At 43.9% G+C, this 25,618-nt stretch overlaps 1 protein-coding gene across 7 annotated transcripts in view; it reads left to right on the top strand.

Annotated features, from left to right (window-relative positions):
- Positions 1 to 25,618, top strand: part of ZBTB7A (zinc finger and BTB domain containing 7A) — a 241,966-nt gene that overhangs the window by 162,255 nt on the left and 54,093 nt on the right. Inside the window, exon 4 of one of the 7 annotated variants that reach the window (XR_013218918.1) lies at positions 4,549 to 4,686. The exons of 4 other annotated variants lie outside the window; for them this stretch is intronic. Coding sequence is in view for 2 of the 3 variants with exons in the window: in XM_077278950.1 (XP_077135065.1) it covers positions 4,549 to 4,669 (121 nt within the window). In the remaining variant the exon portion in view is untranslated. 2 more of the 7 variants (XM_077278950.1, XM_077278951.1) reach the window with 2 other exon arrangements.

Here is a 25,618-nt window from a genome sequence, read left to right as displayed (position 1 = left end):
AAGAATCTGCGTCTGTTATTATGCTTAAACCTTCTTTCCTCCAGACGTAGAGGATGCCCCCTTGTCCCTGTCTCAGGTCTATGATTAAAAAGATCATCAGAAAGGTCTTTGTACTGTCCCCTCATATATTTATACATTAACATAAGATCACCCCTTAGTCTTCGTTTTTCCAAACTAAATAGCCCCAAGTGTAATAACCTATCTTGGTATTGCAGACCCCCCAGTCCTCTAATAACCTTGGTCGCTCTTCTCTGCACCCGCTCCAGTTCAGCTATGTCTTTCTTATACACCGGAGACCAGAACTGTGCACAGTATTCTAAGTGTGGTCGAACTAGTGACTTGTATAGAGGTAAAATTATGTTCTCCTCATGAGCATATATGCCTCTTTTAATACATCCCATTATTTTATTTGCCTTTGTAGCAGCTGCCTGACACTGGCCACTGAATATGAGTTTGTCATCCACCCATACACCCAGGTCTTTTTCATTGACGGTTTTGCCCAGAGTTTTAGAATTAAGCACATAGTTATACATCTTATTACTTCTACCCAAGTGCATGACCTTACATTTATCCCCATTAAAGCTCATTTGCCATTTATCAGCCCAAGCTTCTAGTTTACATAAATCATCCTGTAATATAAAATTGTCCTCCCCTGTATTGATTACCCTGCAGAGTTTAGTGTCATCTGCAAATATTGAAATTCTACTCTGCATGCCCCCTACAAGGTCATTAATAAATATGTTAAAAAGAAGAGGGCCCAATACTGACCCCTGTGTTACCCCACTGCTAACCGTGACCCAGTCCGAGTGTGTTCCATTAATAACCACCCTTTGTTTCCTATCCCTGAGCCAGCTCTCAACCCACTTACACATATTTTCCCCTATCCCCATTACTCTCATTTTATGTAACAACCTTTTGTGTGGCACCGTATCAAAAGCTTTGGAAAAGTCCATATATACTACGTCCACTGGGTTCCCTTGGTCCAGTCCGGAACTTACCTCTTCATAGAAGCTGATCAAATTAGTCTGACATGAACGGTCCCTAGTAAACCCGTGCTGATACTGGGTCATAAGGTTATTCCTCTTCAGATACTCCAGCATAGCATCCCTTAGAATGCCCTCCAGGATTTTACCCACAGTAGAGGTTAAACTTACTGGCCTATAATTACCGAGTTCAGTTTTTGCCCCTTTTTTGAATATTGGCACCACATTTGCTATACGCCAGTCCTGTGGTACAGACCCTGTTATTATGGAGTCTTTAAAGATTAAAAATAATGGTCTATCAATGACTGTACTTAGTTCCTGCAGTACTCGGGGGTGTATCCCATCCGGGCCCGGAGATTTGTCAATTTTAGTTATTTTTAGACGCCGCTGTACTTCCTGCTGGGTTAAGCAGGTGACATTTAATGGGGAATTTTTATCACTAGTCATTTTGTCTGCCATGGGATTTTCTTTTGTAAATACTGATGAAAAAAAGTCATTTAGCAGATTGGCTTTTTCCTCATCCTCATCCACCATTTGACCCAGACTATTTTTAAGGGGGCCAACACTGTCATTTTTTAGTTTCTTACTATTTATATAGTTAAAGAATATTTTGGAATTATTTTTACTCTCTCTGGCAATGAGTCTCTCTGTCTCAATCTTTGCTGCCTTGATTTGCTTTTTACAGAATTTATTTAATTTTCTGTATTTATTTAATGCCTCCTCACTACCTACTTCCTTTAATTCTCTAAATGCTTTCTTTTTGTCCCTTATTGCGCCCCTTACAGCTCTATTTAGCCATATTGGTTTCCTCCTATTTCTAGTATGTTTATTCCCATACGGTATATACTGTGCACAGGTCCTATCCAGGATGCTAATAAATGTCTCCCATTTTCTTTGTGTATTTTTGTGTCTCAGGATATCGTCCCAGTTAATTGCACCAAGATCCTCTCTCATCCGTTGGAAATTTGCCCTCCTGAAGTTTAGTGTCCTTGTCACCCCCCTACTACCCATCTTATTAAAGGTTACATGAAAACTTATTATTTTGTGATCACTATTCCCCAAGTGACCCCCAACCCTTATATTTGATATGCGGTCTGGCCTATTGGTTAATATTAGGTCTAGCAGTGCCCCCCTCCTTGTTGGGTCCTGAACCAGTTGTGAAAGGTAATTGTCTCTCATAGTTGTCAAAAACCGATTACCTTTGCTGGAACTGCAGGTTTCTGTTCCCCAATCTATTTCAGGGTAGTTGAAGTCCCCCATAATAATGACTTCTCCTTGAGTCGCAGCTTCATCTATTTGCTTTACGAGGATATTCTCCATTGCTTCCATTAGTTTTGGAGATTTATAACAAACCCCTATCAGTAATTTATTATTTTTTCCCCCTCCCCTTATCTCCACCCACAGGGACTCTACATTTTCATTAGATTCACCTATATTATCACGCAGGATGGGTTTTAAGGTCGATTTTACATACAGACACACCCCACCCCCTCGCTTATCTGTACGGTCATTTCTGAAAAGGCTATAGCCCTGCAAGTTAACAGCCCAGTCATGGCTCTCATCCAGCCACGTCTCAGATATCCCCACCATGTCATAATTATGCTCCAACAACATTAGTTCTAATTCATCCATTTTGTTGGCGAGGCTTCTGGCATTAGTATACATGCACTTGATGTTACTCTCTGTACCTCTATTCTTTCTTAAATTACTAACTGTTCTAACCCCACCCCCCATGCCACCGCCACCCCCAACTTCCTTATTTGTGCCCAGGTCTCTATCTGCACTATCTTCCCCTCCTATAAAATGAATACCCTCCCCCCAATCCCTAGTTTAAACACTCCTCCAACCTTCTAACCATTTTCTCCCCCAGCACAGCTGCCCCTTCCCCATTGAGGTGCAGCCCGTCCCTAGCGTAGAGCCTGTAGCCAACTGAGAAGTCGGCCCAGTTCTGCAGGAACCCAAACCCCTCCTTCCTACACCAATTCTTGAGCCACTTATTAACCTCCCTAATCTCCCGTTGCCTCTCTAGCGTGGCACGTGGTACAGGCAGTATTTCGGAAAATACCACGTTGGAGGTCCTTGCTTTCAGCTTGCAGCCTAATTCCCTGAAATCATCTTTAAGGACCTTCCACCTACCTCTAACTTTGTCATTTGTGCCAATGTGCACCATGACCGCTGGGTCCTCACCAGCCCCTCCCAGTAATCTGTCCACCCGATCAGCGATGTGTCGGACTCGAGCGCCAGGTAGGCAGCACACCGTCCGCCGATCCCTGTCTTTGTGACAGATTGCCCTATCTGTTCCCCTAATAATTGAGTCCCCCACTACCAGCACCTGTCTGGCCTGCCCTGCTCTCCTATTTCCCTCCTTACTGGAGCAGTCACTCCTCCGGCTTTCAGAGGACATGCCTGGCTGCAGCAGTGCTACCCCTGTACTGGCACCCCCCTCATCTGCCAACTTAGCAAACTTATTGGGGTGTGCCAGATCAGGACTAGCCTCCCTGGCACTCTTCCCTCTACCCCGCCTTCTATCTGTCACCCAGCTAACTGCCACACTGTCCTGCAGCTCCATCCTACCATCCCCCTCCTCATCTATCCCATTGAGCCTCTGCTCTGTGAGCAGAAGACTCCTCTCCATATTGTCTATGGATCTCAGTGTTGCCAGCTGCACATTTAGATCCAGTATCTGGGTTTCCAAATGCACAATGTGCTCACATCTCGCACAGCAGTATGCACCCTCGACCAGCTGTTCAAGGACTGCATACATGTGGCAAGATGTGCACTGGATGGCATTAACAATTGTGGAGCACATTTCCTAATGGGGATTGCACCACACAGAAACGTTAATTAAAAATAAATACAAAGTATTAATTAAACCCAAAAAAAAAAAAAAAAACAGAAGCAATTCTTCCCTTGGAAACTCCCTGATTCCAAAGTCACTGAATCACAAGTCACACACTTACCGCCGTTCACACTTACACTCGCTCACACTCGCTAAGCTGAAGATTTATAGATTGTTTTTTTCTCTCTCTATCTCCCCTCAACAGCAATCCACCTTGCTGTTCAGATGCACTTCCATCATGATGGATCTTAGCATGGAGAGCTTTTATTTCAACCTGGATTTAAGCATCAAGCTGTTTCTTGCCTGTGCGTTTGCTTGGGAGCCACAAAGAAATAGAGAAAGACAGAGAAGGACACGGCGTCGGCGTTTTTGGCGACACCCCATTATCGAACTCCGGGAGAGCCGTGGAGCCTATCACACACTATATGGCGAGCTTAATGCCAACCCGGACAAATTCCCAGAATATACCCGGATGTCGCAAGACTCTTCGGGATTTGCTTGGTCGTGTCCAAGGAGCCATCCAAAGACAGGACACCCAGCTCCATAGAGCGATTCCAGCAGAGGAACGTCTCCTGGTTACATTATTTACGTAATAATGCTAAACAAATGCCAGTCATAATTATTGTTGGTCTGCCATGTATTCTTTGTATTTTCCTTTATGTCATTAGCAGAATAACACCAAAAATAGAATTGATTGTAATTTATTTTTTATTTATTTTATTACAGATTTCGGGCAACCGGAGAGAGCTTAACATCCCTCCACTTCCAGTACCGGCTTAGAATTTCCACCCTGTCCGGAATAGTTGCGGACACCTGCCAGGCTTTGTGGAATGTTCTCTCGGGATGAATTTATACCCATACCCACGGAGGACATGTGGATGGAAATTGCAGAAAAATTCTGGAGTGTGTGTGATTTCCCCAACTGTTTGGGAGCGGTGGATGGAAAGCACATACGCATTATCAAACCCTCCAGAACTGGATCGGAGTACTTCAACTGCAAAAAATATTTTTCTTTTGTGCTTATGGCAATAGCAGATGCGGACTGTCGCTTCATCGCCGTGGACATTGGAGCTTTTGGCCATGGCAACGATTCCCAGACTTTCAAGAACTTGGATATGGGTCGCCGTGTGTATGGCACAAATTTTAATTTCCCATGGCCACGACCTCTCCCCAACACTCAAGGCCCACCGATGCCATTTGTTATGGTTGGGGATGAGGCCTTTCAGATGTGTGAAAACCTACTGAAGCCATATTCCAGTTGGGACTTGAACACACTAAAATGATCTTTACCTACAGACTGACCAGGGCCCGAAGAACAGTAGAGTGTACCTTTGGGATTCTAGTCTCAAAATCGCGCATTCTTGCAACAGCCATTAATCTAAAAATGGAGACAATGAGGTGGTCAAAGCATGTGTGGTTCTCCACAATTACATAATGGCTAAGGAGCGACCCAACATTGAACTGGATGAACCAGTTGCGAACACATTGCCAGATTACCAGCATCACACGCTGCGGTCAACTGCTGACGTTGGCCACGTGGGACCAATTTGCTGCCTTTTTTGATTCTGATATTGGATGTGTGGCATGGCAGGACAATATTCTGTAAAATGTCCTATTGGGTTTGGGTCTGTACCAGTTATGTTTTTAATGTTACTAATATTTGTTGTTAATAAAGTGCGTGTTTTGTTATCTTGACCGTGTCTCCTATTTATTTCCTCTACAAACCACTGAGGTTGTTAGTGGTAAGGTTATTGACGTCAATGCGTCCTGATTCTGTTCTGCAGTATCTATTGGACGCAGACTGAAGAGACGATGGCTGTTTAATACAAAACAGATCTATACTCACCAAGTCAGGTGTCAGAAATAATGAATTCATGATACACATATAACAGCCTCATGAATTCACTATTTCTGACACATGTCCAGGTGCGTATAGATATGCCTTGTATGACCTCCATCGTCCCATCACTTTGTGTGAAATAGATTACGTACACAGAAGAGAAAATGGAGGTTATACAAGGCAGTTCTCTACTTACCAGGTCAGGTGTCCTAACTAATGAGTTTTTGGACACATGACCTGTTGAGTATAGTTCTGCTTTGTATTGCCGCCACTTTCTCTTCAGTCTGCAACACTAGTCACAGAGTAAGCAGAAGGAAGAGATTATATAGAAAATACAAGTGTAAATTTTTTTGGCCACCTCATATCTCTATACCAAACACACAAAGCTGCAGTGTTGTACTTACTAACTGCTGGAGCTATGAGGTGGCAAAAAAATAGTGTGCGGTGCAGTGTTTTATTTGGCGCACGTGGGTGTTGCCAGCGGCGAAATGCGCAATTAACAAAACATTTTTGGGGACAAAAAACATTTATTTTCACACAAAAAACTGCACCTGCTTGGGGTAGAGTGTCGGAAATAGGGGGTACGTAGCTGTGAAGCTTGACTCACTGTGGACGACGCAGGGGTGGCAGGAGAAGGGGCAATTAAATTACTGGGGTCTGGCAGTTCAGGGATGGGGCTCGACGCCTGAGAGGGCAGAGACACAGTGGAAGGGTGAGACAAACCAGACATTACAGACACATTGGGAGGTGAGGGGGGAGGGATAGCAATTATCCTCTGTTTCTTTTTGCCTTTCCCTTTTTGGGATCGGCACTGCGGTACAGGGGTCCTCGTTGGGCTAATTTCTAGCGGCCTGGCCTTGGTGGGTGACCGGTCATGGTCTGTGTGCCGCTGCATTGTTGTGGTGGGGAAGGCCATGCCAGGGTCCATGTGCCGCTGCTGTTGCATGGTTGTGGTGGTGGGGAAGGTCATGCCAGGGTCCATGTGCTGCTGCTGCATGGTTGTAATGGTGGGGAAGGCCATTCCAGGGTCCGGCTGCTGTTGCTGCTTCTGCATGGTGGTGGCAGTGGAGGAGGTCCAAGCAGGAGCAGCAGTTGTCGTGGTGGCGGTGGGCTTTCCAACAGCACTCGGCATGGTGGTGGTGCTGTAGTGGTGTCCGGCAGTGCTTGGAATGGAGGTGGCCGTGCAGTGGTATGCAGCGGAGGTCAGTATTGAGGTCAAGCGTGACAGTGTAGGCACAGGTGTCTGCTGAAAATACCGACTGCTGCATAGCCTGCACGTAAGCAGTATTGCAGGCCTGCATGACACTAAGCTGGAGATCAGGAATAAGGTGTTCAGACTTGCCCTGTTCAGTTATATTGAAAAAATGATGCGCTGGCCTCTGGAGGTCGGCTTATACTTGGTCAAGGCTTTTGATGACCTCCTGGATACGTGTATTCATATGACTAATGGCAGTATCCAGGCGGTCACCCATCGCCTTGAGTCCATCATGAAAAACTGAGCTCAAGTGCAAAAACTCAGGCATGAGTGACCTGTCCAAGGCCCTCTGCCGCTGCCGGGAAGAGCCCCCCCAAAAAGGGGCAAAGGACTGGGAAAGGGGAACACCTGATGGACCAGCTTCCTGGACTCCAGTTTGTGTGGCAGGCCCACTTGTTGCAGCGCTGCTGGATGGCTGGAACGGGTCCGTCTGATGAAGGACCGCTCCAGAACCAGGGTCAAGAGTGCTGCTCCATGTGCTGTGAAACAAGAAGAAAAAAAAATAAATACCAAACATTTACAAAACGCCAATTCCTGTGGAATAGAAAGATACAGATTATGGCAATACAACACAACTTAATACACCAAAAAAATACTTACGTTCTCTGGGCAAGGACCAGTCTCAAAAATGCCAGAATGCGGTGGTATTTATATTTTCGGATACTTGCTCCAGAACCAATAGGAACCTAGCTCTCTTGACGAAGGTCCTTGTTGAAGGGATCCTTCATCGAACGCCAACGTGTTTTGACTTTGAGCACTGTTGAAAAAACAAAAAAGAATGGTTAGACAATGGACTTTTGGCCATAATCACACAACTGTGTGTGATGAGAGAAACTCCTGAGAGTGTCTCTCATCACACACAGTTGTGTGATCACGGACAAGGTCACTGCTGCATCACACTGCATTGCAATACTTATAAAATGCATTTCAGACCCGAGTCGGGGCGTTGTCCCAGCCATTCTACATCGCTTTGTCCAACTCATTCCATAGCCGCAGCATCGTCACGTTGTCCGAGTGCTGCGGAACCCGGGTGTCCCACAACGGGACTCGCTTATGGACCAGGGAGATAAGGATGTCATTGTCAATTAGTTCCTCATCCCATTCTGGAACCTAAAAAATAAATAAAGACATTAATGTTGGATATATTAACATAAGGAAAAGAAAAAAAAGAGACGCAGAAAAATGGCATGAATATTGAAAGTCAAGAAAAAAAAGGAGTCCAGATGAAAAAGGTAAAGAAATGAACATTCAAGAATAGTAAAGTGAGGCTACAATAAACAGTCAGCCACGTATACGTACACGCTGCCGCCTTGCCACCCAACCGTGACCCCATTGCTCCTGCTCAGTCTCTTCCGCAGTGGAAGTAGTGCTCTAAAAAAAGGGAAAAAAAATTGTCATATGTGTAGATGAGACAGTGAATACGTACCAATCTGAGGAGGTGAGTACTCACTTCACTGACATGTTTTGCTTGTGCAGGCCCAGGCCTTTGCTCCTCCTCAGAAGAATATGACATTCTGATGCATGGAAAAAGAAAGAAATGGCAGAAATTAGGACATATAGAGACAGAAAATAGAAAATAAAGACATTGGCTTTGATATTCACATTGTTCAGTGTTGATTCCTCCCAGGTTCCTGCATCTGTCTGCTCTTGTTCCCAGTCTGCTGAGTAGTGACCTGCAAATGTCCACTACCTCCCTTTATCAGTTTGTATGTGGGGGTGGCTAATCAGTGTCTAGACATGTTTTCCTGGGATGCAACGCATGTGTTCACAAACGCAAGCAAACGCATGTGCTTGCGAACGCATGCGTTCACATAAACAGCAATTTTTTCCACATTCCTTCCGCTAACGACTGCATACCTTTCGAGGCGGCAAATTGACTACATGTAGCATTTACCGCACCAAACCGCAGACGACAAAACGACGCATGCGTCGTCAAACGCTACAAAACGCAACCGATCGCATACACATGCGTCCCTAATGTTAAATATATAGAAAAAAAAGAGGAACAGCACAGTGTTATACTTATTTTCAAGTGCAAGGCGCCCCGGCAATCTGTCCAATGATTGTCCACAATTCATAGATTTCAAAAAAAGAGGCAGCACTCCATTGTTTCAATGTCAAAAAACGTGTAGGATTTAATCTACCCACATGTCTGGGCGACGTTTCAGCTCCAAAAAGCTTTTCTCAAGCCTAATGTTAAATATAGAAAAACATGACGCATGTGGATAATTGCGGAAGAAACGCACAGAACCGCAAATGTGAAACCAGCCATAGGAATCTTGAGTACTGCAGAAATTCTGTTGTAACCTTGGCTAGATCTGTGCCTTGCCACAATTCTGTCTCGGCTCCTTGGCCAGTTTATTTGACCTCATGATTCTCATTTGGTCTGACATGCACTGTGAGCTCTGAGGTCTTATATAGACAGGTGTGTGCCTTCCGAAATCAAGTCCTATTACTTTAATTAAACACAGCTGTACTCCAATGAAGGAGTAGAACCATCTCAAGGAGGATCACAAGGAAATGGACAGCATGTGACTTAAATATGAGTGTCTGAGCAAAAGGTCTGAATACTTATGACCATATGATAGTTCAGGGTTTTTTTTTATTAAATTTGCAAAAAATTTCTACATTTCTGTTTTTGTTTTTTAGTCAAGATGGGGTGCAGAGTGTACAATAATGTGAAAAACATTTTTGAATTTACCAAATGGCTGCAATGAAACATTGAAAAATTAAAAGAGGTCTGAAAACTTTCCGCACCCACTGTATGTGTGATACTGACATCTATGTATTCTGTTTGTATATATCTTTCCTACCTCCCTTTTCTATTATAGGGCATATCAAGGGAAGACAGTGATAGCTGCCGCCAAGTGGGGGGGTGCCAAAACAATCATCCTTCTTAGGTCACCAACCTCCACAGTTAGGCAGTGGTCAGTTAGGGATATAACTAGGGACCCTATAGGGTTATTTTGTAACCTCTATTGGTCTGTGCGATCATTTTAATTTAATTGCTATATTGATAGGCATGATTATCCTATAATCTATGGTCAGTTTTTCACACTGGGTTGGTGATTTTTGCATGGTATTAATAAATATATATATGTTTTTAAGGGATTATATGTTTCATAACTTATTGTTTTTCCCTAGTCTTCAAGACATTTTTTTCGCATAGTCTTTGATTTTCTTAATATGGTAAGTTTTCCGTCAGGCCCTATAAACACCGAATTGTGGGCGGAAGATGCCAATAAAGAGTTTTCAACCAGTGGAGCCCCCCTTGAGAGTACAGATAATCCATCTTTAGAAACCCTGTTTAAAGATCTCTACCTAGACTTCAAGGGGAATATCAAAACCTGTTGTGGGATAAAGGGGTTAGAGAATTATATAAAAAATAAAATTGTGCCTTGAGACCTTCGCATAATAATCCAATCGTCACCCCACACTACGAGCCCCCATCTATTAACAGCGTGGACTATGGAGTTTATTGAATCCTCAGTTCGCTTTATGCAAATTCTGCTCATGGAAGAACAAACTTTTTGAGGAATCCACTAAGAGACTCGATCATCTTGTAGAGCGATTACAGAAATATAAATCGGGACCCGACTTCACTAGGCGCGAAAATATCTTGCAAATGTCAGTGGAAAAATTTCAGGCAACACAGAAATAAAGAAAACTCTCACACAGTTTACATGAGATCTAGGTGAATTTTAGGACAACAGAGCATTTGATTTCCAAATTAAAATTACTTTGGAAATATCATCATCTGATATTGAAACATCGGATACCGAGCACACTGAAAACAATCCGATGCTATGTTCAGATGTTGACCAGTGAGAAATAGATGGCGGGTGCAAAGAAACAGTTCAGATAAAGGGGGACTGGAAGGGAGACCCTAGGGAACATGTTAACAACTACATCCCCTTCATCCTCATCATGACAGTTGTCAGTTTTAGACCCCAATAACACGGGCAAAATATTAATCTTACAACCTATGCCCTCTCAGGGGAGGAATACTCGGTGTTGCAAAAAGGTCTTAACTTTGTACCCACTAATTCCTTCAATTGTTTTAATTGGTTGAAAGACATGAATCTATATGGGCATAACCTGAAATGGAACCTTTTCTTCCTACAACATGATTTGGAACAATGTAGGCAGCATCATCTTTTGGAGGATGAGGTCGAGAGCAAGCAGGCCTTGGTTGGGCTATTGAGGGAAAGCGAGAGGGTTTTGGGTCGTGGCCCATTTACCAATTAAAAAACAAAAACTCAAGTATGCCGCCCCTAAATGACATCACAATTGTTAACATCTTCATGAAACTTGTTGAGACGGACATATGCAAGGTCCTGAGTGCTAACCCCTAAGGGGTTGCCAATCTATCAACAAATAAATCACTAGCTCTGACCAATTTGGAAAGGAATAAGTCGATCATTGTTAAATCATCTGATAAGGGGGGCAAACTTGTAATCCTAGACCACTCCAGGTATCTTGGGATGTGTCGACGACCTAGAGACCTATGAAACTATTGAGACCTTTTGTTGTATCACTCCCATCTTATGTCCGGGCTACCTCCTATTTGCTTAACGTACTTGAGGTTATTGCTGTAGAGACTCATAGCATATTGGCATTGATTGACGTAGAAGCAATCTACAGCAGCACCCCCACGATCTTGGTCTTTGGGCAGTCATGCATTTTCTCAAGACAAGAGCAGTTGACTGTCGTGAACAAAATATTTTTATTGAAGAACTTGTTCACTTCACTCTCACATGCAACTATTTCCTGTTTGGCAATCTCAGGGGCACGGAATTAGGGAGCCCATGTGCTCCTACTTATGCCAATTTGTTCCTGGGCTGGTGGGAGGAAACCCTTATCTTTGGGGAGGAAGCTAGCTGGTGGCACCCTTATATCAGCCTCTGGGCCAGATACTTTGACGATATCTTTGTCCTGTGGTCTGGCCCATTGGCAGATTTCTGCCGTTTCATGGAAGTTATAAACAAAAACACCATTGGACTAACATTCACATCTGAACATTATGAGAATCACATTTTTAGACCTAATAATTACAAACGATTTAGATGGAGGCTTCAGCACATGCAACTATCGTAAGCATATGGCCACCAACAGACTGTTTCAACGGGAAAGTCACCACCCCATTTCTCTTGAAAAGGGGACACCCAAGGGATAGTTTCTCCGCATATCGAGAAACTGCCCCAATACTGTTACTTTTAAAAAATGAACAAAACACCTTTATCGAAGGTTCAGGGCGAGGGACTATCCTAGCCACGATTTAGTATGGCCCTTGACCGGGATAGATCGTCCTTACTCAGTAGCTATAATAAAAAATCTAAAGGAGACACAAATATATTCAGAATGATCAGTACCTTTGATAGCCAAGCTGGAAGGGTCTACCAATTTTCAAAAAACATTGGGGTATTCTGGTGGCAGACCCAAATCTGAAGGATTACATATCCGCAACACTGAATATTACATACAGGCGAAGTAGGTCCATTGGTGATAGATTGGTTTCTAGCCTCTATCAGAGACCAGCTCAGATCGGTACTTGTCTTGATAGTAAGCCATGTGGCTTTTTTAGCTATAGGAAAAAAAATGGAGACACAAAGCGCAAAATAGGGTCTTATCCTTTAGATAACCAAGAGAGCTTTCTTAGAATTGCTCACCTGATTTTGTTGAATGAAGAGCATGTAACGATTTTGGCTGCTGCAGATCCACAAGCCGATCAACGGCCGTATGACAATATAAACTGTGCAGGAGGTGTGGGTTAAATCTGCGCTGCCTTAATGATGAAGTTCCAAGGATAATAAATTTAAAAGGTGGTTTATTCAACGCGTTTCAAGGTCAGTGCGACCTCTTCTTCAGGAAATTCCACATACAACATCAATGTTGTATGTGGAATTTCCTGAAGAAGAGGTTGCACTGACCTTGAAACGCGGATTTAACCCACACCTCCTGCACAGTTTATAATGTGGCTTTTTTAGACATGGCAATTGCACGAAATCTGACGTGATTTCTCAATATAAAACCTATTGCAGTGCAGCAAATGGGAGGACTTTTTTTATCAGGGACTTTGGTAACTGTAGGTCCATGGGGTTTGTCTGTACAGCCACTTGTACGTGCTCCATGGACTACATTGGGAAAATTAGGAGAGAACTTAGAGTTAGGGTAGGCGAGCACCTGGGTGACATTAGGAATAAAACGGGACACTCCAGTTGCTCATCACATAAACAACATACATGGCTCTTTAGCAAAAACGTGTTGGTCAGTGTGCCACTCGTGATTCCATCTCTGTTTTTGAATTTTATTCATTTTTGATAATAAAGTTTTTTCTGAATTTCACACATTGGGCGGTCCAGTCTGATTGGCATCGCGGTCCGGGTCCAGCACCTCCCATCTTCATAGGATGACGTCCTCTTCTTGTTTTACTGCCGTGGCTTTGGCGCAGGCGTACTTTGCTGTTGTGAATTTTGATTTTGGGCTCCCTCCAGTGGTTGTAGGTGGTAATGCAGTTGCCCCCGAGTTGCAGTCCTGGTCAGGTGTATCTGCTGATTGCAGTTCTGACTGGGGTATTTAGGCGTGCAGGATTCATTAGTCCTTGCCAGTTGGCAATTGTTGTTGGGAGGTGTAGGACCTCTGCTTGGTTCCTCCTGCCTTTCTGCCAAATCAGCAAAGATAAGTGTCTGTTTTTTTTTTTCCTGTGGCACACATGCTGTGTGCTTCACAATTCAGTGCTATTCTTTGTGTTTTCTTGTCCAGCTTAGATTGTGTCAGTATTTTCTCAGTCTTGTTGGATTCTCTGGAGTGGCAGATATACCTTCCACGTCTTTAGTTAGATTGTGGAACTTTTTGTATTATCTGCTGTGGATATTTTTGGAAGGGTTTTAATACTGACCGCCTAGTAATATGTCCTATCCTTTCCTATTTAGCTAGAGTGGCCTCTTTTGCTAAATCCTGTTTTCTACCTGTGTGTGTCTATTCGTCTCCTACTCACAATCATTATTCGTGGGGGGCTGCCTATCCTTTGGGGGTCTGCTCTGAGGCAAGGTAGCATTCCTATTTCCATCTATAGGGGTATTTAGTCCTCCGGCTGTGTCGAGGTGTCTAGGGTACGTTAGGCACACCCCACGGCTACTTCTAGTTGTGGTGTTAGTTCAGGATTTGCAGTCAGTACAGGTTCCACCGACTCCAGAGAAATTTTCATGCGGCTCCAAGGTCACCAGATCATAACAGTCTGACCCTGATGCCGGTGGCCTTAGTATATAGGCCATTTTTGGGGTGACAGATTCCCTTTAACAAAACCTTTTTTTTAGGGACCACCTCACATTTGAAGTAACTTTGAAGGGTTTATATGAGAGAAAATACCCAAAAGTGACAAATTCTAAAAACTACACCCCTCATGGTACTCAAAACCACATTCACAAAGTTTATTAACCCTTCAGGTGCTTCACAGGAGCTGAAGCAACGTGGAAGAAAAAAATGAACATTAACTTTTTAGTCACAAAAATGACCTTTCAGCAACAATTTTTTATTTTCTCAAAGGTATAAGGTGAAAATGGCCAACAAAAGATGTTGCACAATTTCTCCTGACAATGCCGATACCCCATATGTGGGGGGAAAACACTGTTTGGGTGCACAACAGGGCTCAGAAGGGAAAGAGCACCTTTTGACTTTTTGAACACAAAATTGGCTAGAATTGAGAGCGGACACCATGTCGCATTTGAAGAGCACCTGATGTGTCTAATCATTGTAAACCCCCCACAAGTGGACCCATTTTGGAAATTAGACCCTTAAAGGAACTTAAGTAGCTGTGTGGTGAGCTCTTTGAACCCCCAGGTGCTTCACAGAAGTTTATAACTAGAGCCATGAAAATAAAAAAGGCACATTGTTCCACAAAAATTATCTTTTAGCAACAATTTTTAAATTTTCACAAGGGTAACATGAGAAAATGGTCCTCTAAAGTTGCGCAATTTATCCTGAGTACGTCAATACCCCATGTGTGGAGGAAAATCACTGTTTGGGCACACAGCAGGGCTCGGAATGGAAGGAGTGATGTTTTGAATTGCAGACTTTGATGGAATGGTCTGCTGGCATACTGTGCGAGAGTACCTCAGTGTACACCCACAGATTTTGGGTCTATGAGGGTAAGGACAACCAGATTAACCCCCCTGAATGTCCTTCCTGTCCTGAAGTGAGTGGTGTGCCAAACGGCCAATCCCTGATTGTGGGCTGACTGTCTCATTGGTATTACCGCACCTGTGTAGTTGCCATCTTTACTTGGGCCCACTGCACCATGATAGTGCAATTGATTCAAGGCCTAGACAGGTAAGCACCTTTGCCTTTTTTCTGTTGTATTTTCTAGAATATTGGAGGTTTTATCCTCTTCCTCCTTTTGTGGTTTTTGCTGTTAGAGTAGGACTTCCAAGTGTGACCCCATTTTGGATTCTCTCATAGGTAGTGAGCGCTGTGAACCTGCAAGTGCCTCACAGAAAATTATATCGTTGAGTCATGAATATAAAAAAACACACTTTTTCCACAAAAATGATCTTTTAGCCCCAATATTTTATTTTCACAAGTGTGATAGGAGAAAATAGACTGAACAAGTTGTTGTACAATTTCTCCTGAGTATGTTGATACCCCTTATGTGGAGGAAAACCACTGTTTGGGTGCATCGAAGGGCTTGGAATGGAAGGAGTGACGTTTTGGATTGCAGACTTTGATGGAATGTTGGGTCATGCGTCTTGTTGGGTTTGCAGAGCCCCTGATGTGCCTAAACAGTGGAAATCCCCAACAGGTGACCCCATTTTTGAAACTACCCCCCTAAAGCAATTGCTCTAGAGTCATAGTTTTATAGTAATTATAATGCTTTTGGTTTTACTCGTGTCTGAATTTATAATGTGATATTATGTGTAAGATGGACGGGGTACATCAATTATAAAAGTGTGTTGTGTCAACAGGTTAAACTAATTGTATTAATAATTTTATTTGTGGACGTGTGGTATGCTTTGAAGCAATCCTTAATGCAACGGCCAGGTTACTCAGGGCAGGTTTCACAGTGGTAAGTTGTGTCCTTTCGGATTCCCCTCTTGGAGCATACTCTGCACTGTTTTTGTGATTGTCCTGTGCTTGCTGGTTGGGGAACCTGTCATGGGAAAAGTTGACCTGGGACAACACTGGCACTGTCAGTTTCAGAAGTACTGGGATCCTCACCTTCCTGAGTGCCAAACATTAGGGCCTTGATGACTACCTCCTGAAACTGAGGGAAGGTCACCGTATTGCCTGCAGACCGGAACAGCACAAAAGCATTGTACAGTGCCATCTGTACAATGTGCTTGGTCAATTTTGTGTACCATACTTTGACTTTTTGCATGGCACTGTATGGTTTGAGGACTTGATCTGAAATATCTACACCCCACATGTACTGATTGTAATCCAAGATACAATCTACCGTATTTTTCTGACCATAAGACGCACTTTTGGGAGGAAAGTGTGGGTGCGTCTTATGGTAGGTATGTAACGTGGGGAGGGGGCAGCAGCGTGTGGGATTGCACTGGGAGGCAGGAGGCAGAAAAATGTTCCTGCAGGGCTTCAGGAATCAGCTCTGGGAAGACCACATGGTTCCGATCATTTAAGTGCAGTTAATATTCATTAGCTGCTTCCCCGCCCAGCTGTCAGCTGAGCAGTGAGCAGGGAGCAGCAAATGAATACTCCTTCACAGGGACACACATGGTTTCCCCAGCTCTGGATTCCTGCAGCAGCTGGGGAGATGAGTGTGTCTGGTGGAGGAGGAGGCAGGAGCAGCAGGGGCCAGATGGGAGACAAAAGATGGCTGCATACCTGCCTGCCGGGGCTGTGCTGGATGCTGAGTGCTCCAGCACAAGGACCTCTGTGATGTCATGAAGAGGGCGGGCTGGAGCATCACATGGCAGCACAGAGCCCTCCCTCTTCTGATGTCATCACAGGTCCTGCAGACACCACACTACAATCTGCAAGCTTACTCCTATGCTGTGGAGAGGCAACAAGAAGGAGAGCTCTGTGGTGTCATGGGATGGGATGCTCCAGCATTTTACCTTACCACAGCTGGCTGGCTGCCACAATTAAAAGGTTAGTCTTTACAACACACAATAAAGCACTCTGCTGTGGTTAACTATAACTCCCAACATGCCATAGGATCTGCAGGACATGCTGGGAGTTATAGTTCTCCCATGGGTTCGTAAAGCAGCACTCCAGTGTTATTTTTCAGTGTTGGAGTGGTGCTTTAAATATAAGCCCTGTGCCCCCATTCTTATACTCACCCTCCAGCGTCTTTTTATAGTACTTTACAGCCACCACACTGGTCCCGTTGCTTCCAACATAATAACATACTTGTCACGGGGCTTCCGCGACAGTGAGGTTCCAGAGAACCGCAGCGCTCTGGGCCTCGTTCACACACAGTGAACAGAAGCTCTTCACCTGTATTCTGACCTGGCTGCTTTGTGCCAGCAGTACAGGAGTTAACCTTATTGCTGTGTTGCTGAGAGCTGGGTCTCTCAGCTGAAGTGGATCTTGTAATCTGATCCTCTATATAGACCCAGTCCTGACTTCAGCTATTGTCAGTGATCAGTTCTACTGCCTGGCTTGGAGGTTGAAGGAGCATATTGTTGGAGTTGGAGGTTTATTTACAGAGATTGGTGTCTGCTGTTTTGGTTGCATGTAAAACCTGTTTTCCTTCCTAGTTTTTTCCTTCTCTTCCCTTCTCTGTGTTTCCTCTGTGGTTGTGTGAGCATTTGGTGAGTTTGAGACTTTTAGTTACCTTGTCTGTTTACCCTGTGGTTTGTTATAGTTACACTGGTGCAGTCCACCTCCTTTGGGGGAGAGGGGGCCCCTGATAGGGTCAACTCTGGAGACAGGGATATGCTGGTGGCTCAGGCCTCCTAACCATCATAGGTACCCCTGAGATAAGGAAAAGCCAGGGCCACATTATTGTGGCAGGGTCAGGTGCGGGTCTCAGTACACCATCCTTCCCCTTTATCGCCGCTTACGGCGTGACAATACTATTATATATAATGACATCACATATAATAGTATGTTATTAAATATTTTACCACCTTTTTTGCTTCAAATATTTTTTTCCCTATTTTCCACCTCTAAAACCTGGATGCGTCTTATAGTCTGGTGCATCTTATAGTCCGAAAAATACGGTAGCTTTGGGACTTGTGGTCCCATGAACAGTGACAAGGAATCTGTTGGCATGGTGTATGGTGGTCAAGATAAGGACATCCCTTTTGTTCTTATACTTGACCACCAGCATGTTGTCGCAGCATTTGGCTCTGCTTTCGTCTTTTCTCAGCATTTTCCCAATTAGCGGCTTAGGGAGGCCTCGCTGACTTTTTCGCACAGTGCCACATGAAGCTACCTCTGGCAGAGATTGTCTTGAAGAGCGGGATGCTGGTGTAAAAGTTATCAATGTAGAGGTGATAACCCTTATCCAGCTGTTGGTGCAACAATTCCCACACAATTTTCCCACTCACCTCAGGACGGGGGGGGGGGACATTCAGGGGGGTTAAGCTGGTTGACCTTACCATCATAGACCATAAATCTGTGGGTGTACCCTGAGGTACTCTCGCACAGTTTTTATAGTTTTATTTCATACCTGGTCCTCTTACTGGGCATGAATTTTCAGAATTTTAGCCTCCCTTTGAAATGAACCAGAGATTCATCAAGAGCGATGTCCCGTTGGGGTGTGTATGCCTCAGCAAATCACTATAATGCAAAATTTTTTGAATTGCTTCAAATCGTGTCCTTGTTATGGCCATGTGGAATACCGGTGTACTATAGAGTATATCAGTACTCTAGTATTGCCAAAGCTCTGGTTTTCGGATCATGCCCATATGCAGCACAATTCCCCCAAATGTAATAATCTCTGCTGCATTTGCAGGGGTCCATCTTGTGCATGATGACGTCGGATTTTCATTGAAAATTTTATGGGCATCCAGGTTTGTCTGGGTCACCATAACATTTATTATTTCCTCACTAAAAAATAATTTGAAGATGTCAATTTCAGAGAAGGCAAGTGGTGTCAAACTGGATTACTGAGCTACTGATGAAATCTGGCTGATTAATTTTCGGGTAGTACACTCTATATGGGATTGATTGCTTCAGGAGTTGCCTCGGTCCTAGGGCGCCTTGATGGGGGTCCTTCCTCAGTAGATGAGGAGGAATAGAGGAATGTGGGATCTTCCTCAATGCGTAAATCTGTTTTGGAGGCAAGGAAGGCATATGCCTCCTGTGGGGAATAGCGTCGTCTTCTTGACAAATAGGCCATTTTTTTTTTCAAACCCCAAGGATTTGTGTGTAAGTGGTGCGTAATGTGTGGGGCTTGCATATTTATTATAAAAAAAGTTTAAAAAAGTAGAGAGATACAATGTAGAAGAAAAAATGAAAACATAAATCAGATGTACCGTATATACTCGATTATAAGCTGAGATTTTCAGCCAATTTTTTTGGTCTGAAAGTCCCCCTCTCGGCTAATACTCGAGTCATACCAAGGGGTCGGCAGGGGAGGGGGAGCAGGGGCTGTCTAATTATACTCATCTGCTCCTGGCGCGGTCCCTGCAGGTCCCTGCTTCCCCGGCGCTGCAGCTTCTTCCTGTACTGAGCGGTCACATGGTACCGCTCATTACAGTAATGAATATGCGGCTCCACCTCCCATAGGTGTGGAGCCGCATATTCATTACTGTAATGAGCAGTAACGGTGACCGCTCAATACAGGAAGAATCTGCGGCGTCAGGGAAATGGGGACTGCACCGGCCAGGAGCAGGTGAGTATAACGGGGAGGGGAGCGCTGCACGATAGTCACCTCTCCTCGTTTCAGGTGCCACTCTGTCTTCAGCGTCTTCTGCAGTGACGCTCAGGTCAGAGGGCGTGGTGACGTGGTTAGTGCGCGCCCTCTGCCTGAGCGTCAGTGCAGAAGGCGCTGAAGACAGAGCGGCACCGGAACGAGGAGCAGGTGAATATTGAAAGTGCTGGGGGCCTGAGCAACGGAGAGGTGAGTATGTGATTTTTTTTTTGTATCATATCGCAGCCACAGCATATGGGGCAAGTGTCTGTATGGAGCATCTTATGGGGCAATAACGTTTGTGCAGCACTATAAGAGGCAAGTGTCTGTTTGGATCATCTTATGGGGCTATAACATTTCTGCAGCACTATATGGGGCAAGTGTCTGTATGGATCATCTTATGGGGCCATAACGTTTGTGCAGCACTATATGGGGCAAGTGTCTGTATGGAGCATCTTATGGGACCATAACGTTTGTGCAGCACTATATGAGGCAAGTGTCTGTATGGAGCATCTTATGGGGCCATAACGTTTGTGCAGCACTATATGGGGCAAATATCTCTATGGAGCATCTTACGGGGCCATAATCAACATTTGTGCAGCATTATATTGGGCAAATGTGTCTATGGAGCATCTTATGGGGCCCTTATTAACCTTTATGCAGTACTGTATGGGGCAAATGTGTCTATGGAGCATCTTATGGGGCCGTTATTAACCTTTGTGCAGGATTATATGGGGCATATTTTAATATGGAGTATCTAATGGGGCCCATCATAAACTTTATGGAGCATTATATGGGGCTTATTTTGTATGGAGCTTCTTATGGGGCCCATCATGAAATGTATGGAGCATCTTATGGGGCCCATCATGAACTGTGTGGAGCATTATATGGGGCTCCTGATTCAATATGGATATTCAAAAACAGTTAACCTACTGATGTCCCAATCTCAATTAATTTTACTTTTATTGGTATCTATTTTTACTTTTGAAATTTACCAGTAGCTGCTGCATTTTCCACCCTAGGCTTATACTCGAGTCATTAAGTTTTCCCAGTTTTTTGTGGCAAAATTAGGGGGGTCGGCTTATACTCGGTAATAAAAATAGGTTTGTATAAAAAAAAAAGACGTTCACTACACTAATGCCCTTCCTATAAATTTACCCGACGCAAATAATTCTTTTTTTTGCAAAAGAAAAACGAACCTCACCAACAATGTGACGAACACTCCCCTTGTGCAAAAAAAAAAAAAAAAAAAAGACGCTACCGCCCTACCTATAAAACAACTCTATATGTTTTTTTTTTTTCTCTAAAACAAGATAGGACGTCACCATACACTGACGCCGGCTACACTAACACACTACCAATAGAACTGCGCTGTACAATTTTTTTTTTTTTTTCTAAAACCAGATCAGTGGGCGCTAGCACTGTGAAGCTGGCTACACTAACGTGCTACCTCGATACCTATAAAACAATGTATGATTTTTTTTTCTCTAAAAGATTGGTCTTCACTAGCACTGTTACACTGCTGGCTACACTACCTCTAAAACTAGGCTGTACTAATTACTATTATTTATTTATTTTTTTGAAAAAAAAACAATCAGTTGTCACTAACACTGATGCCAGCTTCGCTTCCTTGCTACCTCTAAAACTACGCTGTAACTTTTATAAAAAAAAAAAAAACGGAGGTTGCTTACACTGCGATGTCTGCTACGCTAGCTAGCTAAAAAATAAAAATTCCCGTGGCGCAGTCTCTGATCAGCAGCGATACTGACCAGAGCACTGCAGACACATGAAGAGCACGAATGCTCTGCGCAGGATGCCGTGCACACGAAAGAGCGAGAAAAAGTGCGCAAAAAATTCAATTGGAAGGAGAGGGGGACAGTGGGGATACTGGAACAGGGATGGGGAGACTGGGACAGGGATGGGGGGACGGGGGAGGTGCTGCTTCTGCTGTGATCACTGATGAGTCACACAGCAGCCAGCACAGCACAGATCAACACAGGATCTCAGCAGAGAAGGAAGCTGGAGCTGGAGGCAGGAAATCACAGGGGGATCATACTGGCCACCAATGAATCTTTTCTCAGGTAACACAGGGGGTCTCACAACCACTCTGCATGCCAAATCTGAGACAAAGATGGCGTGCAGAGTGGTGATCGCTATTTTACATTAACCTCTTTGGCGCTGATTGGCCAGAAACTATTATTCAGCCAATCGGCGCCAAAGTGGTTAATCAGGTGAGGTGACATCGCGATCACCCCACCCATTGTGACGGCTGTGATTGGTGCTGTGTCACACAGCACCGATGACAGCATGTCACATGATTTTTTTTCCCGCTAACTTTATTGTCACATTGCTGTGATTGGCTGGTCAGCCAATCACAGCGACCGCCGATGCTGGGGGGTGGTGCAGCCCCCCGGGGTGACATGCAGGGACGGTCTGCTGTCAGGGATGCAGCGCGATGACTGGAAATAGCAGCGCCTTATTAGTACTGCGGTTTGCGGGAACGCACCTCCCACAGAGCAGTACTAGTATAGAGCATGTCAGGAAGGGGTTAAATTTTTATGGGTGATCCTGAACATTAACCCAATATGTTATTTAATTCCTTTTTACATGGCCTCCATTGTGGGGATTTCACCTGACTATTTAACAATATATTGATGCATTTCTATACTGCGCTAAATTGATATGCTCTGTCTATTGTTTATATCATATATGTCCATCACATATCCTCCCCTTTCCCAAAATAGACTATATAAAAAATGCCAATCAGTAATATGCATATATCTGTTATAGAACAAAATTTATCTTTACTTGTGAGGCTGGTTGGCATCGTCAATGGCATACAGGGACGTTTACTAACTATCAATGCTCATGTCCTGCATCGTCTGTGATTTTACAGCAGAGTACGAGGTACTTCTGGTGCGCTCCAGCGTGCAACGTACAGTGTCATATTATGCCTGATATGCACATCATGGGTTGTTACAGGAAATGATGTGATGGCATCCACGGATCGCTCCAGCTTGGAACACACGCCACTTCCCTCCTGCCTCCCTGCACATGGGCATGTCTTTTGACCCCAACAAGATGGAGGCGTGCTTTAGGATCTCAGACAGAGAAACCCAGTGACTGCTTCATTGAATTTCACAGGTGTGCGTTCTATTCATTTATTCTCCCCTGACCAATGGTGGGATATATAAATCGCAAAGCCCAGACATATGGATATGCTTATATCATCATTGCACCTTATATCTCTGGCATCGCCAATATCCACCAGGCTAACTAATAAATCATATGGATGGGGAAACGCGTCGAGGCAAAGTTCTGCTAGCATAAGTCCCTTTGTTTACTTTCCTTTCTGAGGTTGTTTTGTGCCCAATATTATCTCTGCACTATCATCATTGATGAGTTTACAGTCCCTCCTTGTTCTTATCCTTTATCATCTGAAATAGAGCTGGAAATCTATTCAGGGAAGCAAATTCTTCCCCCTATACTGGATAGGGCATATCAAGGGAAGACAGGGATAACCGCCGCTGAGTGTGGGCGCCAAAATATTGTCCTCCTTAGAGTACCAACCTCCACAGTTAGGCAGTGGTCAGTTAGGATATAGCTAGGCACCCTATAGGCTAATTTGTAACCTGTTTTGGTCTGTGCGATTATTTTTATTTAATTGCTATATTGATAGGCATGATTATCCTATAATCTGTTGTCAGTTTTTCACACTGGGTTAGTGATTTTTACAAGGTATTAATAAATATGTTTTTAAGGGATTATATGTTTCACAATATGGTCTGACACTAGCCTGAATATCCTGCCTAAGGGCTCTATCAGATGTCAGTGTGTCCGGTACGTGTGGTGTTGTGAATTTGGTTTTTGGGCTCCCCCGGTGGTCACTGGTGGTACTGGACTTGTGTGCTTCACTTTCTCTGTTCACCTGTTTCCATCAGGATATGGGAGTATCCTATTTAGCCTTGCTGCTCAGTTATTCTAGTGCCGGCCATCAATGTAACCAGAGCCTTTCTGTTGCATGTTCCTGCTTCTAGACTACTATCAGCTAAGTTGGACTCTTAGTCCTAAGTTTGTTTTGCATTTTTGTTCCAGTTCACAGTTATGTTATTTTTCTGTAGCTGGAAGCTCTTGTGGGCCGAAATTGCCACTCCGGTGTCATGAGTTGACACATGAGTCTTAAAGTAATTTCGGGATGGTATTTTAATAGGGTTTTCAGCTGACCGTGAAGTTCCCTATTGTATCTTCTTGCTATCTAGTAAGCGGACCTCGCTTTGCTGAACCTACCTTCATACTACGTATGTCTTTTCCTCTGAACTCACCGTCAATATATGTGGGGGGCTTCTGTCTCCTTTTTGGGGGAATTTCCCTAGAGGTAAGCCAGGTCTGTCTTTTCCTCTATTAGGGTTAGTTAGTCCTCCGGCTGGCGCTGGGCGTCTAGGGATAAAACGTAGGTACGTCACCCGGCCACTGTTAGTTGTGTGATAGGTTTAGCTCATGGTCAGCTCGAGATTCCATCACCCAAGAGCTGTTCTGTTATTTATGTTCTCTGACTTTCCCTTGCCATTGGGAACCATGACAGTGTGGTGACAGTTTTCACACATACCGGAGACACATGCACATGTAGACCCATTCAAGTGAATGGGTCTGTGCACGTCACTGTTTCCATATGTTTTTAAGAGATTATATATTTCACAACTTATTGTTTTCCCTTGTCTTTATGACATTTTTTTCACATAGTGTCAGACCATGCCCTACTAAGATGGATGAGGGGAAAGAATGGAAACAATGCCTGAGTGACCAGGTGGTTCCTAACACTGCATGATTTTAGCTTTCATATGGAGCATAGGCCCGTGAAACTGCATGTCAATGCTGACTTTGTCGAGAGTCCACTGTTTGGCAGCAGGTGCTAAAAAAAAGCAAAAAACATGTACTGAAGCAGATACAATTTGCCAAAGAACACATCAACTGAACTAAAGAGAAATGAAGAAACACTTTGTGGATGAAAGTAAAATTATTTAAAATTGTTCTTTTGGGGTCCAAGGGCCCCAAACAGTTCGACAGATGACCCCTAAACTGTGCATTCAAGCCACAGTACACTCTGAAGACAGTGAAGGGTTCAAAAATTATTTTTTTTGCTAGGAAGTTGTAAGGGTTAAAAGTTGACCAGTGTTTTCTCATTTTTACAACCAAATTTAGAAAACCATTTTTTAGGGACCACATCACATTTGAAGTCACTTTGAGGGGTGTACATGAAAGAAAATACCCAAAAGTGATGCCATTCTAATAACTGCACGCTTCAAGGTACTTAAAACCACATTCAAGAAGTTAATTAACCCTTTACGTGCTTCACAGGAACTGAAGCAATGTGGAAGGAAAAAATGAACATTTAACTTTTTTCCACAAACATTTTATTTTAAAACCACTTTTTTTTATTTTCACAAATGTAAAAAGAGAAAATTAACCACAAAATTTATTGTGCAATTTCTCCTGAATATGTCAATACCCAATATGTGGGGGTAAACCACTAGGAGCATGGCAGAGCTCGGAAGGGAAGGAGCATCGTTTGACTTTTTCAGTGCAAAATTGGCTGGAATTGAGATCAGATGCCATGTCGCATTTGGAGAGCCCCTGATGTGCAAAACAGTGGAAACCCCCCAATTCTTACTCCAACCCTAACCCCAACACACCCCTAACCCTAATCCCAACACTAACCACAAACCTAACCCTAAACCACCCCTAACCCTAATCCCATCTCTAACCTTAATCCCAACCATAGCCCAAAACCTACCTCCAACTCTTTCAACAACCCTAAATTTAGCCCCAACCCTAACTTTAGCCCTAACCCTAACTTTAACCCAACTCACTTTAGCTCAACTCT

The sequence above is a fragment of the Ranitomeya variabilis genome (genome assembly GCF_051348905.1).
Source record: "Ranitomeya variabilis isolate aRanVar5 chromosome 1 unlocalized genomic scaffold, aRanVar5.hap1 SUPER_1_unloc_3, whole genome shotgun sequence".
Taxonomy (NCBI): Eukaryota; Metazoa; Chordata; class Amphibia; order Anura; family Dendrobatidae; genus Ranitomeya; species Ranitomeya variabilis.
The sequence above is the reverse complement of the archived record's forward strand: the minus strand, read 5'-3'. Positions and strand labels throughout refer to the sequence as shown.